The following is a 21,412-nucleotide window of genomic DNA, read 5'->3' as shown; positions in this document are numbered from 1 at the left end:
GGACCTCAAAGCACACAACAACCTATTTAAAACGCTAATAATACACACAATTATATTAAGACTCCAACACAGTCATTTTTTTCCTGATGTGCTGGAACTCGCTTTTACACTGATCGCAGATCAGCTTTGTGGATCATATTCTAATGAATCAAATTGAAACTGGGATGAGGGAAGCTACATAAAAGGGATAGCTCCCCTGAGAGACCACCGGCCTGACCACCCTCATTAGCATTGGCAGGTTAAATTAGTTTAGAGCCGAAAGGAGTCCCAACGGAACCAGAACTGGGTCAGGGGTAAATATCTGTTCGATACAGGTACACCATTACCGGCTGGTAATTGTTCTGAAGCCTCTTTAGACCTGATTCAATCTCACTCCCAGAGTGCCTCATTCGACTGCGATTCCTAAATACATTAGGAGTTAATGAAGGAAGGACCACTGAACTGAAACAGAATTGAGTAATCAAAACGAGTCCCTAGATACTAAAACAAAAAACAAAAAAAACACTTTTTGCAATAAACGTAGTATTCTGAAGCATGAATTGATTAGTTCACTGTTGAGTATGTTGAGAATGAGTATGTACCTTCCAAATCACCAGCAGATTTTTTTTAGCCAAAAATGTTTATTAGCTATCCAATTGAATCCAATCTCTGATTAACTGTCATTATTTAGCCATAACTTTCTACCACTAGCTTATCTGTTTACGGTTCTCAGAGAAATACACCTGTTGGTAGGTTTGTAATGATGGGAGACACTATATTGCAATAATATTTGTGATATTCACCCATATTTTCTTGTTGAAGACCTTTCACTAAAACTGTAATATTCTAGATTTGGGGATTGTGCATTAAGCTATAAAAGCGTTAGTGAGACTGGGTACTGATGTTGAACGAGGAGGCCTGGGGTGCAGTTAGAATTCTTATGCATCCCAAAAGTGATTTATAGGGTTTGGTCAGAGATCTGTGCTGGACACTGAACTTGATCCACACCAACCTTGGCAGAGCATAATGGTATAAATCTTAGGGTCATTTTAATGCTGAAACAGGTTTGGGCCCTTAAATTCCACTGAGGTACAATCTTAATCCTACAACATTTAAAGGCATTCTAGACATTTCAAGGCTTCTGACTAAATGTAAGGTGTCCACATCATGTACAGCTAGCCACAGACTTACAATAGAGATGCGTTTCGATGACCCTATCATAACTTGAAAATATCGTCAGTTGAGACATGGCCTAGTCTACTTTGAAGTCTTAAAGATCGATGATCAGTATATAGTAGTGATAACCGCTTTTGATAGATACTGACCACTGCAGACTGGGAAACCCCACAAAAGCTGCATTTTTGGAGATGCTCTAACCCAGACTAGCCAATAAAATAATAAAATAAAGGCAATGTAATGCCTTTTCTGTGTATTTTTACAATTTTGTCGTATCGCTATCGTCATCATAAGATCGAAAAATAAACCATGGAAAATCAAAAAAGTCGAACCATCGCAACTTAAGGTGCTTTGCGCCAAGAAGTTTGGAAGGGACTCGCCTCCATCTGCAAGGCACAGGTTCAAGTACAGTACAGGGTCATCTTGTTCTGAGCAGCTCAGATCCTATGTCTCATAGGATTGTCTCCAAAAGCCTATAGTAAAAAGGCGGTCAGTATGTGCTTCTTATAACCTATTCCAGAAATATTTAAAGGTATGACACGCAGCAGCTTTCTCAAGCTTTTTTTTGATGGTGGGTTTTTTCCCTTTCCTCAGGCATTCCCTCTTGTTCCTTGTGTCGCTCACCTGTCTGAGACTGCCCTTTCCATTACTGCTTTGGCCTCGTCTTCTCCAGCCGACGTGACTGGGCTTTTATCTCCCGGCTGCAGCCTGTTCTTGACAAGCAGCTGGATTAAAAGCAGAAACTGGCTCAAACTCTCAAGGGTGGATAAACGGATTAAAAATAACAGCCAGATATTGCTCTGTGAAGCAACGTTAAAAATATCGCTGTTAATCGATTGGCTTCGGCTTTATCTTAGTACTGATGACAAACCTGCTGCTGGAAGTGAATACATTTGATTCTTCTGAGCGAAAAGAAAAAAAGCAGTTCATTTGCTGAACTTTATTAAAAGTGGTTGGAAGGTTTAAGTGTAAAAATGTATTTATTCTTAATTATCAGGGTAAAATAAATTGGAAATTTACTGGCAGGAAGATTTGATCAGATCTCATCAATAAACTGCAACATCAGGCCAAATCATAAGATTGATTCAAGAGTTTCCCAGAAGCACAAAGAAACCTAAATAACTGAAGCAGCCTGATCCAGATGAGTGCCTAATCCGCTTTCCTTAAAACTGCACCCCGCCTCTGTTGTCCAACGACGTGCCATTGAACATAATGCAGCCCCACCGCCCACAAACGACTAAGTAAATTGGTCACGGTCAATGATCTTTCACAGTTATCGCAGCCCTACATATACAATTTAGCTATTAATCATGGTGCAAAAAGCCATAAGGAGGATGACTAGGACTTGCTGCAGGTCAGAAAAGAGGCATAAGGAGTCGTTAAATCACGTACGTTGCTTTTTCATTACACTGTGTCATTTTCAGTGAAGGTGAATGTGATGACATCTTACTGTGATGAATTAAAAAAAAAATGTATGAGGTTCTTCAAGCACCTGAATATGACCTTCTGTGTTCCAATGGAAAACTCATGGGTTCATTAATAATGTCACTCAAACGAATCATTAAAAGGTATTTGAGAACTGGGAAAAGATTCTACATTACACAAAAAGTACTGCTTGACCACAGCTGGACGACTGTTCCTATATGTCTAGCTTCCGACTGAACTTCTAGATTAAGTGTTGAGAATTTGGTCGAAAAAACAAAATGGCCGTCTAGTCAGGAAGGTTATCTTAGTAAACCAAAGACATAAATTAGTGAAATATAGCTGAACATTATATAGATACAAATTGTGTATTTAGACCTTAGATTAACCAAAAGTTTGTGTATCTCCAACAATCACAAGCATGTTCTTTTATTTAATTCATTAATATTTGTATAGTTTTTTTTAACAATAGACATTGTCTCAAAGCAGCTTTACAGAGATAAAGCGGTTATAAAGTTGTATGAGAATGTATAAGTTTCGTGCCTATAAATTTATTTCCTAATGAGTCTTGAGAGGAAAACCTTGAGAGGAACCAGACTCAAAGGTGAACCCATCCTTCTCTGGGTATCCAATATCCATTCATTACAGTTCTATCGTTTTTGAGGTGTACTGTTCAGTGATGGTCTTTTAAAGCAGAACCATTTATGAAACCAGTGCTACTGAGCCATTGTTGCAGACTGTTGATATTAATTACAGTCCAAATACATACAAGGTTCTTGTTAAACATCCCATTCCAGATTTTGAAGTGTATCTGTAGGTGTTTCTAAAAATAATTAGTGGGATCAGATATTAATGTTAGATAAAGACGTTTGGGATTTTAGGCAGTGTTTAGGCAGTTTTAAAATTCATCCCAAAGGGGTTCAGTGGGTAAATAAGGTCAATAAAAAAATTACGTAAATAAAAAAACATGGTGTGATGGTCAAGTGTCCAAAACGTTTGACCATATAGTGTATTTTATAAAGAAAACACAATGAACAACCAAAGGAGAGACCTAATCTTTTATTTGGACCTGATCCTCAACATAGCTATCCAAATATATTTACTCAGGTGGATTAGGCAGCAGCCAGCTATTCGTGATTGCTTCCTGTATAACACATAATAGTTTCCCCTCTGAAAGCCTTATCAGTGCAGCCAACTGTCACTCAAAGTCAAAGCCATGACTCAAACCACATGTGCAGACTGGGGACACCTCAATTTATTTGGTATACGTATACTAACCTCAATGCATTTCATGTTAATGCATTTAAAGTAATTAAACAATGTCATGCTGGTGGTACACATGCCTAAAAGAAAAAATAATGAACACAAATAATCGTTAGAAAAATGAACAGCCTTGGTTAAAATTGAAATGCTGCGAAAACTACGTTTTATTTAAAACTCGGAAAACGGACCGATTTGTAAGCAGGACGTGTGTAAAAATTCACAGATTTACTAATCCAAAGGTCAGTACATTTCCGGGTAGGGTTTAACTTAGCCAAATGAATCCAGTGGAAGGAAAAGACTGGAATGTAAAATTCAGGATCAAATTAGATGTGCCATTAGGGTGCTGTGACGCACCACATATGACAGGGTTTCTGCAGGTTTCACCAAAACAAATGTAACACTTTTTGAAAACCATTTACAGTTAAATATAAAACCTATATCACAAGTTCACGCAAATACAGTGTTAGCAAAAAGCATTAACCGAGCCCTAATTTAGCTAAGTATCGCTAAACTTGCACTTCTTCAAAGCTGAAAATAAAATCTGTTTTACGCCTGTGCTATGATTCAAGAGAGATTTGCACTAATAACAGAAAGCTGATTGGCTGTTGCGTGTCGATCTCATTTGTAGTCGTAATACAGAGAATTATATTTGGACTAGCGAAAGAAAGAACATCCACCACAGAAATTATTTTTTTTAATTCAACAAAAGAGTGAATTTCAATCAGCATTAAAAGTACACGGACACTTTATAAGACCTTGTATAAAGGAAAGTAACCTGAACAGGTTCTTCAAAACGTTCTACCGTGCAAGCTTCATGGAAGTGAAGCCTGCTGCTCTGTCCGTCAACCTTTTCTTTTTCAGACTTTCTCTCTGGTTTCCCGTCAGTGTTGATCATTACAGATGGCAAAATAGTGATTCCAATAATAGCGATCTAAAAGCACCATTAACACAGTGCCTTGGCTCATGCTAAATGCACTTCAGCATAAAACAACAACAACAACAGGGAAACACTGCAGCATTGCAAAACAGGGAACAGGGCACGTGTTAAATTAATTACGCCTACAGGTGCTGCGGGGCGAGTAAACGCACACTGACCGTGTTAACATTAAATGAGCGACGACTGATTTATTAATAGGGTGGTAATTTTCTCGTTTAATTAAGCCCTACTGTTAGATCGGGGCACTGAGCCCAGTCTCATGGCCTTTGTGGAGGCGTCTAAACCTTCACTCTGGCTTTATCTGGAGTGCTAATATGACACCTGTGTCTTTCTCTCTCGCTGTCTGACTTGGTCTCACACATAATAATGAGATAATGGAATTTCATTCACTGCTTTTTTGCAAAACATTGCAACAAAAAAGGAATAATATAACGTTCGTGGCACGTACACAACGCTTCCTTTACATGCTCAGGCTGGTTTATTGGCATGAAACAATAGAGATGTTGCAATAATAAAAAAATAAATAAATAAGGCTCGTGCTCATGAAAAACTTCAATAGCATAAGACATTAATTGATATAAGCCTACGACACAAAAAGTCAGCGATCTGCATGTATTCAACGAATGTTCAAACTGCACAGTGACATTAACTTTCATACAACAATAAGGACACATAATAATCCCTATCCTTCTCTTCCTGTCACCCCTTTTCTCTCTCACTTCGTCCAGGCCTGCCTCTGGATAGTGTTCTCTTCATTTGGAGGCCACTCTGTGCAGCTGGGGACGGTTTTGTTATCAACGCCTTGGGTGGTTCCATTAAATTCCGGAGTAAGAACGGGAGCTTTGAGGATGGATTTGGACTGTAGTTAATGTCAACAGTCTCCTACACTGACTCAGGACTACAGTTTGCTTCTGATCACCATCACTGTACCCCGCAACATTGTATATCTGCAATAAATGGACATTTGGTGCAACCCAGATGAGGATGGGTCCCCTCTTGAGTCTGGTTCCTCTCAAGGTTTCTTCCTTATGCCATCTCGGGGAGTTTTTCCTTGCCACAGTCGCCACCGGCTCGCTCATCAGGGACAAACTTACACTTATAATATTCATTTTTTATCACCACATTATCTGTGTAAAGCTGCTTTGAGAAAATGTTCATTGTTAAAAGCGCTATACAAATAAAAATGAATTGAATTGAATTGAATGTTTATATCAGCAGGAAGTACTGGAGCATCTTTTGTACTTTACATGTAACCTGAGCACCATCAGTAGAGGAATCGAGCAGTTTGAGTCAGCGAGCACTGAGCTTCCTTTTCTACTCGGTTGTCCATTTATACCACCGCGATGATCCGAACTCTGCTCGCTCAGATCGAACACCATCAGGCTAAACATGATAATGTTAAACAGAAACTCAGCTTGAAGAGTTTTGGTATAATCACATGGCAGCGTCAATGTCATTCAATTCATTTTGATTTGTACAGCACTTTTAACATTCGACAATATCTCAAAGCAGCTTTACAAAAATAAAGCAGTTATAAAAGAACATACAAGCTTAGTGCCTATAAGTTTGTTCCGTTTACAGGTAGTCCCCGAGTTGCGATGGTTCGACTTACGATTTTTAATTCTTACTATGACGATAGCGCTATAAAAAAATGCCCTACACTGAAACAGACAGCGTGTGGCTCCATCTACGTGCCCGCTGCAACATACATACTGTACATACTACATACTGCAAAGTTTATACATTACGGTAGTGTGAGTTGCTCTGTTTTGCTAAATTATGTACTGTAATGAGTTTAATTATTTACAAATTACAGTGTATAACCCCATACTGATCACCCTTCTTTAAGACTCCTGGGTCTTGGCTTCAATATTTTAAGTTATGATGGGGTCATTGTAATGCATTTCCATCGTTCCAACTACCAACTACCAACAACTACCTGTAATTGTTGTCGTAAAAGTTTATACCTAATGATCAAGCCAATGGCAATTGTGGCAAGTAAAAAACTTATTGAGGATGGCATGCGGAAGACAGTGTGAGAGGAACCAGACTCGAATAGGAATCTGAGTTTCACCGAATGTCCATTCATTACAGTTCCAGCGATAAATGCAAAAATGCAAAACTCTTCATGCAACTTGTGGCTCTAAACCATTGTCGCAGACTGTTGATATTAATTACAGTCCAAAACCACTGTCAAAGTTCCTGAGTTGGACAGTAACTTGGATCTTGAGACTGTTTATGTGGATCGAGCAGGGCTAAGTCGCAAAGTGTAAAGCAGGCACTTCCTGTTCTATGTGGTGAATGAAAGAAAAACCACACTCTCTCTTCACAAGCTTGGAGTTTACACAATCACCCGAGTTCATCGTCAAATCAAGAGCGATTTGTTCAGGCGAGTGTCCCGGGAGACCCTCCTTACGTAAAGGAATATGCATTTTCCTGTCGTACCACAGGCAGCAAGGTAATTGCCCGCCTAAACTTGTGTTTAATTAGCAACAGTGATTTGATTCTGACTGAAAAAGCCCCCACGCAGCAGCCGAGCTGGATGCGTACTCGCATGCAGAAAAACGTTTATTATCCGCTGTTGCTAAAGGATAAAATTAATTGGCTCGCTGACGACACAGACCCACCGTATAATTAACTCCCATCGGTCTTTCCAGAGCGATATCTCCACTGACGGATTGGACGGTTATGACAGGTTCAAACAGGGGTCATAGGAAGCGTAATCCAGAAATGCACAGCTCCTCTGGCATATCCGCAAAGGACGAAAAGGACAGAGGACAAAGAAAGTCAGTCACAAGAAGATTAAGGATGTGTTAATTACCATGCAGGTCATCATTTATTACAAGCTTCGGTCACCTGCAGTTCCTTAATTTATGTGGTAGTCGAATTAACTCTGACATGGATACCTCTGTGCAGAAATCTAGCGATCCTGATGGACTGTGCCTAGAGGTGTAATGGTACATGTATTCGTACCGAAATTTTTCAGTACATGGCTTTCAGTCACGGCACATGTGTTAAGTAGCGGACCACAGGTTTGTTCAGTCTAATATTAAATATTATTATTAAACTTGAGAACATACACAACAATGCCAGGGGTATAAAAAATAAGTTAGAGTTAGCGCAGCGTCCCTGTGGCTACTCAGTCTGAACCGAAAATATGATTTGCAGCGTGCCGAAATACGTTTTGTGGTGCGTTGTAAAACTCATTTTTACGACAGCCTCAGAATATGGAGTCTTTATCGTTTGATTCAAGAATTTCTCTTAAAAGGAGAAAATCCTGACAATTCCACATATCGAGGAAGTGAATGAATGCAGTATGGAAAGAATAAAGACATTTGTTAAAGTATGCTAAAATAATTAGAACATTTAAGTAGTCTTTAGAAAAATAAATATTAAATGTAAAACACACTTATATACACATCTGTATTACACAAATGGGGTCAACGAATGTAAACTATTTAATTAATATTTTCCATTTATTAATTTTTTTTTTACTTAATTTGTTAGTAAAAAATTAATTACCAAATTGAATCAATATAATAAAGTGTATTCAATGCATTTTATTTATTCTATTCAATTTTTTTATATATTTTATCTCTATAAAATATTATTTTATATATTATTTAACCAAGCATTTTATTGATTTTTTTTAACTGTTGTTCTGAAATGTTCATAAAAATTAACTGCAATTTTTTTCAATGCATTTCTTCCCCCTAACCATATCAAAATTGAACTGAACTAACACTTAGAAACCGAGGTACGTACCAAACCGTGAACTTTGTGTACCGTTACAACTGTGACGTTGAAGTGACATCTAATTAACTCTTTAAATTGTTATGTTAGCCATGTTGATTTGACATCACTTGTTGGAGTTCAAGTCAAATGCTAACTTTAATGACCTTCAGTTGCATGTGGCATTAGATAGAAATGCCGTGTTCACACTTGACTGACATCTAACATCTATCTGAGGGCATGAGCACGAAATGAATACAGGTTTTTATACCAAGGTTTTTCAAGTCTCAAATCCGTCTCCAGGAACCATCATCGGTCTTCATGAGTAGGTCTATTGATATTGACCGATCATGAATAGAGTCTTGTTCCCTTCCCTTTGACAATATTTACATTCTGCCATGTTTTTTTTTCTGTGGTTGGATTCCCAACAGGAAAAGTTTCTTTTTTCATAGTATGTTTTTTTTTTTTATCATCTCATATACACCTGACCATAAGAATCTTACTTTCTTTTTAAGCATCCCATTCCACATAATATAAGTCCCTTATATTATAACCTCCACTCTTCTGGACGAATTTTCCCCAAAATTTTCGAGTGTGCTTGTGGAGATTTGTGCTAATTCAGCCCCAATGGTTTTAGTAAAGTCATTTTGTTCATACTTTTTCTACTCAACTCATTCTTTGCTTTCTCGCGGTCTTTATCTGCTTTAGCACCTCATGACGAACTAACGCTGATGCTCGTCTTTTACTTGGCCGTGTCTTGCCCAGTGGGTTTTTAGGGACATTTTGTTGTTTTCCTTCAATACTTCAAAACACCCCAAAAAAAAGAACACACAAAGGCCTATCCATAAACAGGCCCTGCCCTGGAGAGATAAAGCTGATACTCCATAAAACTAATGAGAAGGAAAGGTCAGTTTATCATTCACAAGCCATTGCAAAGCCTGAGTGCCTTTTACGACCGCTGCGGCCCTGTGTGTACCGCCGCTGTAAAGCACGCCGTTACTGCCAGCTTCACTCTTTTAAATCAATCATTCCTGGGAAGGTGAAAGGATATATGGCTTTTCCCAGCAAGAGTCAGCCCGAGCTGTGTTTTACAACCTGGTTCGAAAAAAATAATAAAGATTGCGCAGATTTTTAATATTTGACAAGTATTAAAGCCAATATAGGAGCGGATCTCGCACATAGATTTTCTCGGCAGACGTTTTTAACGCAAAGCAGCTTTAAAATTAATTCTAGGAAATGATGGTCAAGGACAAGGCTCAAGACGTCAACAGTAAAAATTTTAAGCTCTCCGTTTTTAAACCAGGCTTCACCTATGAGCCGCTCCACCACCACCACCACCACCACCTCTTTGGGACCACTCCTTCCCAAGACATGCAGACACACACAATGCAATGCTGAGAAGGCATAGCCCAGGGATCAGCAGTGCTTTTGTTCTACTCAGACAGGTACACACCTCATTCCTGAGAAAAAATTTTTTATACTTTCCGTGTATGAGTGAGTCTGGGGAAAATTGGGCATGCAACACACATATAATGAAATTGTTTAAATCGGCATTTTGGAAATAAAAAATAAAAGGTAACTGTCTGGTTTTGAACGGCGACTAATCATGACATAGGGGTGTGCGATATTAAAAAAATCTCGATATTTCCTGGGATTTCGTCCGTCAGACGATATTTTGCATAATTCCAAAATGTGTCAACAATTCAACAATGTAAGAAGAACACCGATTCATTGAAACAACACACTAAATGGACAACCCAAGAGAGATTTGTGCAAATAACAAAAAATCTGATTGGCTGTTGCTCATTTGGTCTCATGTAGTACATTTACATTTGCGGCATTTAGCAGACGCCCTTGTCCAGAGCTACGTACAAAAGTTCATTGAGTCTCTAGCAATGAATAAATCTACACTGGTACGCTAGATTACAAACTTAAGATAAATAAGACGACAACTCTTGATTTTTACAAAGCAAACTTGGGAAGTGCTAGCAATACAGTGCATTATATTTGGACCAGCGAATGAAAGAACTACATCACCATGGAAAAAAATGTAGTACTGCAAGAGCATTTCCATGAGCATTAGAGGTAGCGTTACATGGACATTTGGAAATTATTTAAGACCTAGAACCGTGAATTTAAGACTTTTAAAGGCCTAAAATATAGTTTTTTTTCAATTTTTGAATTTTGTGGCCTTTATAAGACAAAGCAGAAACACTAAAGTAAGAACAACAAAAATCCCTGCTCTGCTGTAAAGTGAACCTTCTGCACCTCGTGCGCTCTCTTAACTGCTAAAACTGGTACCATGTCTCTGGCAATGTTATTGGTGACAGCGTTTGTTATACCTTTGTATCATCTGTTGCTTTTTCTGTCGTACCTAACTTTCTTGCTAAATGATTCGGTCGAAGTTTGTTGCATGTGCGCAGTGTTTTTAAAACAGAACCGAGTGCAATCAAATCAAATATTTATTTTCAGTAATTAAATGTATCACATACACACAATTAGTGACAGTGGTCCGTTTTTCATACAAAGTGCCAATACTTTTTCAATACACCGTAGGTCGTTTACAAGGCAACAGCTTTTCCCGCTCCTTTGCACTGCTTCTAAATCAGTGAAAAACCCTAACTAAGATATTAAATATTTGAGATCTACAGTAAAGACACTTCTGTTTTTGCTTTCCTTCGCTCATTGAGCACAAGCTGTTTCATAACGAACAATAGAGAACCTTTGAAATATTTATACTGAAATTTCTTATTCGGTTATTTCTTTTTCTTTTTTTTTTTTAAATGGCCGTGTGCACTCATGCCGGAATGGACTCCGCAAGCTCGTGCAAAAACCTTATCATTTATGTGAGATGAAATGCAGGAGACGTGGCGTCTGATCACACAGTCCAATCGATGGGATTAAACACGAGGAATATCCGATCTTTTGTTCAAAGCTGATAACTGCATATCAAGTATTGAAAATGTGAACATTTCCCATATAACTGTTAAAAAATATTAAATATTTGAAATATGCCTCATTCATTTTATATATATATATATATATATATATATATATATATATATATATATATATATATATATATATATATATATATGAATGTATATAAACATAGTTAATTAACATTTTTGTTTTTGTTGGACTCCTGGATGTAAAATAGCTGATCAGGCATCCATCTGTAGCTTCATCCAATACTCAGGCTTCAATCTGAGAAGTTCATATGGATCACTACATGCTTTTCAAAAAGTGGCATGATTCTGCACCAAATCTTTTGAAACTCATTGCAAAAGAACCCCAAATAACCCAGCCATGTCCCATCTCCCACCACCCCACCCTGCCCATACTTGATTTTCAGCGATTTCTTTGTTTCATATTATTGAGAATTTGTGCAATTGGCTGCAGAGTGGACATTTCTTAAAATTAAATAAAAATTGAAAAGAAATGTACTTTTATCTACAGGTTCGATTTGGATGTTAGATTGGAAAAATTGTGCACTTGATCATATTTAGTAGTGAGATTTTGATCGCGTGTTTTGATTTTGTACGATTAAACGAATAGAGAAAATTAACAGTTGCTTCCTCTTTTTTTGTGTGATCAGAAACCTTAAAAAAAAAATCATTTTCTCCTTTTTCTGCTTTCAACACTGAATCAGAAAAGGAACAAAAGGAGTCATAATTTACATTTTGCTTTAACAATTACAATTACAAAAAAAAAAAAAAAAAGAATAAATACAATGACCATGGACCATTTCAAAATTCCTTTTATATTCAGTTTAAAATAAAGAAAATAACCCAATTTTACAGCACGGACCTTTGAAGGCTGTACATTCATTTTGAAATCTTACTTAATACTTGCTCATTTTAAAATCCATGGCAAATGTAATTAGCGCTATGTGTTTTGCTATGTCAGTTTGCTTTAATGCATCTCAAAGTAACAGATTAAACCGCGACGAATGACTAGTCAAAAGTGGATTATTCTCCTATGACGGCGCTAAGCATTTTATTCCTCTTTTATCACAACCTTGTGTCTCCAATTCAATGTTTTAATTCATGAAAGAACAGAAAACCGTTTGTAGTTACATTTAACGTATTGGCACAGCGAGTTACTTCCAATTATCGTTTACATACCTGTCATAAATTCTCTCTCCTTAGGCTCCCTTTATAACGTTCTCAAAGTCAATAAGCCCAAAAGACGGTAGAATGGTACACTATATAGGCAAAAGTATGTGGACACCTGACCATAAAATACGTTTGAGGTTTTTGAACATCCCATTCCACATTTAGTCCCCATTTGCGGGTAAAATAACCTCCACTCTACTGGGAAGATGTTCTAGATTTTAGAGTGTGCTTGTGGAGATTATGAGGGTGTTAACAAAGTCAGGTACTGATGTAGGTGAGGTAAGGAGGCCTGGCATGCAGTCAGCGTACCAATTCATCCTAAAGGTGTTGAGCAGGCAACTCAAGATCTTCCTTTTCAAACCTTTATACCATATCTTCATTGAGCTGGCTTTGTTCACAGGTGCATTGTCATGCTGGAACAGATTTGGGTCTTCCAGTACAAGTAAAGGGGAAATTTTATGCTACACCATCCAGAGAGGTCCTATACAAGTGTGTGCCTCCAACTCTGTGGTAACAGTTTGAGAAAGGAGCACATATGGCTGGAAAAATCAGGTGTCCCAATAGCCAAAGCTACAGGTGTGCCAAAGCTCTTCAAATGTGCCAGAAAGCCTCCAAATGTTAACATCATCTGTTTTTATTACACACATACTTACATTATCCATTAATTCTTGAGCGAATGAACTGTTTCCATAGCAACAATAAAGAATGCATTAGAATGGGCACACTGATAGAAACCTGTGATGATAATTTAATTAATTCCTATAGCCATTGTTACAAAAACTTAATTGACATCAGACCAATCAGATTGAAGAAGTCAACGCTGCCGCTTTCGATATTTAAGTTGTAACGCTTCTGGTTTCCTAGGGTGGATATCGAATGCACACTACTGCCACCTGTTGGTATGAGAAAGCTATGTTCTCTTACACAAGCGCATAACGTACACGCGTGGTTTGGTGTGTCAGATGCGCCTGCCTAATAATCGGCCTGATTTGCAGCACAATCGGTTGATGCCGATTCATTTATAAATGCAAGAAATCGGCCCAATTAATTTGCCGGCCGATCAATCAGTCGGCCTCTAATATAGATTAATATGGCAGAGGTAGAGCTGCATCTTCCTTGAGACAGAAAAGGAAAAGGACGTCTGGTTTTATTGAGTCTTTTTTCTTTTTGCACTTAAAAAGGCCTGTTTGTAAAAGAAGGCCATGTGTTAGAATTCAGACAACACTTGAATAAATGTATCATTTGCTGTCTGTCTGAACCAAAGAAATAAAATCAAATTATCGGTAAAATTAATTTGCATTAAATAGGGAAATCGTATCGCATCGGAAGCTGCTTCATATGTATTTGTAATGTACCGTATCGTTGGCTATGCAACGAAACGCGAATCGCATTGGTCTCAGATATGGAGATGTGCATCCCTAGCACGGGGTACAGGGATCGTATCCCAAGTTACTGTGATGTTAGGCATGACACGAATTGCAGCGATAATCACTGGAACTGCGTTAAATCGAGTCTTGCTGTAATAAAGAACGCAGGCTTATCGGGTGATGAAACTTGTTCTTATTTTCAAGTCTTAGTGCTGCACAATTTTCCTCTCCGCTTATCTTAAGTTTGTGCACGTCAGTAGCCAGGCTCTAGCACTGTCGCTTGTACTGAAAATCTATAAAAATCGGACGTGTACACTTCAGGCCAGTGCTCACACTCCTGGATTTAAAAAAAAGCCAATCCCAGAATACTTTTAATGTTCTAAATAACAAATAATTGGTCAGAAAAGGATTAAACATTGAGATAAAGTACAGTGGAAAAAAGTATTGGAACGCCTGACTTTTCCAGCCATATGTGGTTCAGGAATTTGTATAGGATGTCTTTGCATGTGGTCGAATTCAATTTTCCCTTCACTTGAATTAGGAAACTCGAAACTGTTCTAGCATGACAATGCCCTTTACACAAAAGTGAGCTCCATGAAGATATGGTTTACATGGGTTTGAGTGGAAGATATTGTGTGGCCTGACCTCAACCCTGAACACCTTTGGGATTGATTGGAACACCCACTGCACCCCAGGCCTCCTCACCTCACCTACATCAGTACCTGACTTTACTAACACTTTTGTGGCTGAACGAGCACAAATCTCCACAAGCACACTCCAAAATCTAGAACATATTCCCAGGAGCTTATTATAACAGCAAATGGGGACTCTATGTTGAATTGGATGTTCAAAAAGAACAATTGTATCTTGGTTATGTGTCCACAAACCTTTGTCCATATAGTGTAAATCTAAATGTGGACTGAAAGTCAGCCAAGTTTAGCTCATTCAACTTCTCACAAATGGCTGTCAAGGCTTTCAATTCCAATTCCCACACAGAGCTTTGCCCACCAACCCCCAACCCACCCATATGTGTCACTTTTTTTATTCTAAGCCTGCAGGCCTGTCAGTCGGCTGTCAACAAAAGCCATGTTGACTAAGTTAAAGTTGAGTTTTGGCCTTTAACCCCTCATTCTACTTTCCCAATGGTCTTTGCAAAAGAATCTGCGGGAAATGTTCAACAAGCGCTAATAAACAGCTAGTGCTTGCTTTTCACTCAGAAAACCAGGAGAAACCGAGAGTGGCTGCTTAACAAGTCAGTAATCATTTGTGCTCAGCAAGCTAAAGATGCTCTGCCACGATAAACAGCAACATGAGACGCAGATGAGCCTGGAATCCGCCATCTATTCCACACCCGCAAATTTACTGGCCTCGACCGTTTCTTCCATCCAAGCCTCAGCGTTCCAGCGTATTCTCCTTTCATTCAACACGGGCGGGTCCAGAACGTCTCGCCAGCACGGTTAGTGGATTCTCTTTTAACAGGCAAGGTTGAACAAAACAGCACAAACTATAAGTTCAGAACAATTCTATCTATCTATCTATCTATCTATCTATCTATCTATCTATCTATCTATCTATCTATCTATCTAATTTAGGGCTGTCAATCGATTAAAATATTTAATTACGATCATTCGCATGATTGTCATGAGTGAACTCGTGATTAATCGCAACTTAATCACACATTTTTATTTGTTCTAAATATACAAATGTTAAATTCATATTTTTCATAATCTAATCAACATGGGCATGTACAAATATGGATGCTTTATGCAAATGTATATTTATTATTAGTGAAACCAAACCCAACATAGAGCAACATTTTCTTGTAAATGTTTTAAAGTAATTATGGTGTTTTCAATTGCGCAAATCATCCGGACACCAAACGGAACTTTTGCTTCTATGTCTCTACACGGACGGATTTAATTGCCGGATTTGTGCAACTTGGCGGATTTTGGTGCATCGGTAAAACAAATGTTAAGTGATTCAAAAATATATTCCGGTGTACATTTTTTTTCAAAACTATATGAGTAAAGAAAGGACGTCGTGAATAATAGTGTGTTGCATTGAAGGCTTTAATTTCGGTTCTTTTTATTTATTTTATATTTTCAATAAAAATATTCAAACAGAAATGCGTGCTGCATTAATCACGCGTTAATAAAATGAGTGCCGTTAAAACGTATTTGTGTTAATGCGCTATTAAGGAAAATTTTATATAATTTTTGTACGATGCTAGGATGTATACATACTTATTCTTGCCAGCGGTTGACAAACTTCAGTTGCCTCTGTGTATTTTTACCTGTGTTTTTGGTGTTTCAAAGCTCAAGTTTAGCTCATGTCTCTCTCCTTTTTAGTGGCATCACCATCATTAAAGAAGATTATTGACTTTTCGCAAACTGTACACCGCCAAAGCGAGGACACAGGAATGCAAAATCACCATGGACATCACATACCCAGTAACCACTCTTTCAACTGCTGCTTTGTGGTTGGTACTACCGAGCACCAGTCACCAAAACTTCAAGACACATGAACCCCCACCTATGCAACCAGGAAATCGCATTTGATACTGGTAATCAAACACATGCACAATATATGTGAGCCCATTCAGGTGCAATATGTGTGAACACGTGCAATATATATATAATTTTTCTATTTATTTATTACATTGCATGCACTTCCACCATTTTCTTTTTCTTTTTTGAGAGATGTAATAATTTAACAACACTAGTTTCCATCAGACTGTCATCTTAGGCAATAACATTAGATGTTAGCAGACTGCCTCAATCCCACAGTCAAACATGGAGGTGGAAGGTTAATGGTTTGGGGTTGTTTTGGATTTTGGGTAAAAGGAACCAATATGGCAACCATCCCATACTTCAACACCATGCAGTTCCGTCTGGACTGTGGCTCTGGACTGTGGCTAAACCATACAACAAGACAAGTTCTGTAAGCGATATTTAGGGAGCAAACGTTCAGCTGGAGTGTTAGCTATCATGAAATGGCCTGCCCAGCTACTACACCTAAATCCAAATGAACTGCTCTGGGATGAACTGGATCACAAGGTCATAAAGAATTTCCAACTAGTGAAGAACATCTTTGGCAAGTTTTACAAGAGACATGTCAAAATATTCAAGCTGAATATCTGGAGAAAAACTTTCCAGATGCCAAGAGTGTATAAAGCTGTAATTCATGCTTTGAGAGGATTTTTCAATGAAAACTAAATTTATCATTTGCACATTTATGTACACTTTATTTCCAAAAGTATTGGGTCACCTGGTCATAAGTGCGGTATGTGATTTTTGAGCATCGCATTCCACATTTAGTCCTGATTCGCTCTTATGATTTCCTCCACTCTTCTGGGAAGATGTTCCAAAAGATTTTGGAGTGTGCTTATGGATATTTGTGTTCATCAGCCACAAGTGTGTAACAAAAGGCAGCTACTGATGTAGGTGAGGAGACCTGGGGTGCAGCCAGCGTTCATATTCATCCCAAAGGTGTTCAGTAGAGATGAGATCAGAGCTCTATAGCAGGCCACTCAAGATCTTCCTCTCCAAAGTATGCAAACCAGATCTTCAAGGAGCTTACCATGCTGGAACAGGTTTTGGGTTTCCAAGTTCAAGCGAATGCAAAATTTTATTATAGCACCATCTAAAGACATCCTGTAAAATATTTTTGGCAACAGTTTGGAAAAGAAGCACATATAGCAGGAAAGGTGAGGTGACCCAATACTTTTGGCAATATAGTGTATTTATCTGGTCAAAGTAAATCAAAAACCATTTGAAAAAGAACTGTATGTTAGATCTGTAGATTCTGCATGTGAATTTTTTTCCTGTGAAGCTTCTGTTCTTCCTTGAGTATGGCACACTTGGCACCCTTTCGGATTCGAAATCTGAAAACTGAAAAACAGTTCAAGAGAATTGAACGTCCACAGCAGGGCTCATCCGCTTCCACTGACACTGACGTGCTAAGAAACGAATCCTTGTCCATTCCACATTGCTGAACGAGCCGTACTCAATGAGTAGCCTCGTGCCCCGCATGAGCACTTGAATGAATACCCTGCCCTGTTCAATTCTGTGTGTTTACACATGGGCTTAATTAGGCAGGTTTATTAATCTATCTCAGGCGGGGAACTAGAATGAAGGGCAGCTGTGCGAGACGGCAGAGCAACAGCTGAGAGAAGCCTGGAGACACCCTGCTGTCTCCCCTATTCACTCCTACACAAGAACACACACACACACACACACACACACACACACACAGGACGTGTCAGTGTGTATGTGTGAGGGTTCTGAATCAGGCACAGTCAGTCGAAGCTTACTACAATCCTATGTACGTGTGTGTGTCCATGTAAGCAAGAAATAACTGTCAGGTTTTCATGAGATCGCAGTGAATCGCCAATGAATCTCCCCTGACACTGATGAGGATTAAGCTTGCTTTGGAGATCAGAGACTCGTCCCTCGTCCCCTGCAGAGCACTCGAGTGGGCCACGGAGATAGTACAGATGTCTCCATTTCTGCCCATTACCTGCCGCGCCACATGCAATTATGCAAAAGAAATTCCAACGATAGAGTAACCAGATCTAATGATATTGCAGACAGAGTATCTTCTTCTTCTTCTTTCGGCTTCTCGCATTAGGGGTCGCCACAGCGGATCATCCGTCTCCATGCCCCCCTGTCCTCTACATCTGCCTTTTTCAATTCAACTACTTGCATGTCTTCCCTCACCACATCCATAAACCTCCTCCTTGGTCTTCCTCTTTTTCTCCTTCCTGGTGGCTCCATCCTCAGCATTCTCCTACCGATATACTGCACTGTCCCTCCTCTGCACATGTCCAAACCATCTCAATCTCACCTCCCTCAGCTTGTCTCCAGAACGTCCCACATGCGCTGTCCCTCTTATAAACTCATTTCTAATCCTGTCCATCCTCATCACTCCTAACGAAACCCTCAACATCTTCAGCTCTGCTACCTCCAGCTCCGCCTCCTGTCTCTTACTCAATGCCATATTGCAGACAGAGGATATACACACTTTATTCAGTGCGTATCGTCCACATTACTCTAAAAACTACACCAAGGCATTTAGATCAATTATTTGTTGATCAGTCTGAAGATCACTTCACAGCTCCATCGTCTACAGTTCGCACCCGAGTTTAAAGCTTCGTAAGTCTTCATACGGGTTTCCATTAGGTTCTCCTCATCCCTTCTACCTAAAAACATAAGAAACTACGCTAAATTGCCTCTCCAAAGTCTCCAAATCTAACACATTCTCCAAATCCAACACTAAAGCAGTGACCAAAGATGCAAACAAACAAATAAATAACATTGCACTCGTCTTACATTTTTGTGCCCTGAAGACACATTTCATTCCAAGTCATACCAAGAGAAATGACTCCATGAAATCCGGCGGGGACGGTCATAGAGTTTATCTGCACTCTTTTTCGTGACCAGAACACTCTTTTCGAACCGACGAAGGCTTTGGTTAGTAACTCGAAACTTGCCACATGAACAAAAACATTCTCCAGCTCAAACACACACACACATTCAAAGTTCCTTCGTTTGTACAAATACAAGAGCTCAAACATTCAGCACATTCCCCACCGTCCTATCCTTTTTTACGTTCGTATATTAAAGAGCATGAATACGAAAGATTCGGGATAAAAAAAAAAATCGGTTCCTGGCTTTTCAATAAGCATCGATCCACTGGTGTGATAGTGGTGACTCCAAATGCAGACCTTCTCACTCTCTTTTTTTAGTTGTAACAACTTTTCCCACTTTTCATCCCTAGAATATCATTTCTTATCGTTTGTTTGCTAGTTTTTTTGTAATAAAACATTAAACATTATTCATCATAGTATCTAATGCAATGTGGACTTTTTTCCCACCAGTTTGAACTCTAACCAATCAAGACTCCAACAGCCAATCAAGATACAAATCAGACCTTTAAGCAACTAGCAATATTTCTCATAGACACTTTGTTGTTTTGACGCAATCAAAAGACAAACAAACAAGCCTTTGAACATTAAAAAGAAATTCCAGGAGATGAAAGGCAACGAATGTGGCCGTAAAACTGTTACATCTATTTGATGTTTGATGGGTTACAAATTATCAAAGAATAAAAGAAAAGGAAAAAAGAAAGAAAGTCTTACCTTTTTGCGCATGGGAAGCCCCGGTGTAGAGAGAGTTGAGAGCTAAAAGAAAGAGGAGCAGCCGCGCTTGCTGCTCCGCCATCACCTCCATGAAACAGGAGCAGAAAAAAGTGCCAAAATAAATTTAAAAAAAAAGATGGATAGATGATAGAGGGATAATAGGTAAACGATGGGAAGTTGGGCTAGAAAATAGGTGCTGCGATTAGCAAAACGCTGAGAAGAGTAGAAGCCCGGAGAGGAGGGAAAGAAATGTCCTGCAGGAGACACATTGGAGCTGGTGGAGGAAGGAGATCGGCTGCTCGGGTTCAACTCAGCAACCAGGAGCTGCAGCAGGGAAGATCTGGTTTTAAAAAAATATATAGGGAAAGAAGATACATTACAGCCTTGAAGAGGTAATTAAAGAAAAAAGGAATCGCTCTCACACACAGCTCCACACACTGCAGTGTGGTGTGTGGAGTCGCTGTGCTGGAGTGTGCTGGAGTCTGGAGAGGAGGCTTGTAGTAGTAGCTTCTGGTCGATGAAAACACCCGGCAGAGGAGTAGCACATGAGTGGGATTCCGGATTGTGTGAGTGTGTGTGTTGTGTGTGGGTGGGTTTCCCCACAGCTCCTCTTTCTCAGCTCAGAATCCACAACCTATTAAAAAAAATACCTTTATTGTACAAAGCAGCTTGGATTTCTTTCCAATTACCCTCAGGAAAACAAACTGGTAATCACTTCATTCCTGGATTCTGAGTCCTTCACACCTTCTCATACTGTACCTCCAGAAAGCTCGGTGGAAAATCCACTTTACTGCCTGCATGCTTCCTGGGAGGGAGAAGGAAACCGGAGAACCCTGAGAAAACCCTGGCTGGATATGAGGAGTGAGATGAAATCGATAGATAGATAAATAGATAGATAGATAGATAGATAGATAGATAGATAGATAGATAGATAGATAGATAGATAGATAGATAGATAGATAGATAGATAGAATTTTGGCATCTACCAGAAGTGCAAAAAGCAATTGTGCAAATAGTGCAGATAGATAGATAGATAGATAGATAGATAGATAGATAGATAGATAGATAGATAGATAGATAGATAGATAGATAGATAGATGGACGGACGGACGGACGGACGGACGGACGGACGGACGGACGGACAGGTAGATAGATAGATAGATAGATAGATAGATAGATAGATAGATAGATAGATAGATAGATAGATATAGAGCAATTAATACATTGGTTGTAGCCAGTAAATATCTGAAGAGTTGTTGACCAAATAACAGTATGATTA

The 21,412-nt window shown here is 38.9% G+C and overlaps 1 protein-coding gene across 1 annotated transcript in view; it reads right to left on the bottom strand.

Moving 5' to 3' along the window:
• LOC124392945 (neogenin) overlaps nt 1-20,669 on the bottom strand; it is a 148,834-nt gene extending 128,165 nt beyond the window's left edge. Inside the window, 1 exon segment of the mRNA XM_046860244.1 lies at nt 20,134-20,669. Coding sequence (XP_046716200.1) covers nt 20,134-20,224 — 91 coding nt within the window. The 5' untranslated portion in view covers nt 20,225-20,669.
• Between the last annotated feature and the right edge of the window lie 743 nt (nt 20,670-21,412).

This window comes from Silurus meridionalis, chromosome 10, assembly GCF_014805685.1.
Source record: "Silurus meridionalis isolate SWU-2019-XX chromosome 10, ASM1480568v1, whole genome shotgun sequence".
NCBI classification, from domain to species: Eukaryota; Metazoa; Chordata; class Actinopteri; order Siluriformes; family Siluridae; genus Silurus; species Silurus meridionalis.
Note: the sequence above shows the minus strand (reverse complement) of the source record. Positions and strands in the feature narration are given on the sequence as shown.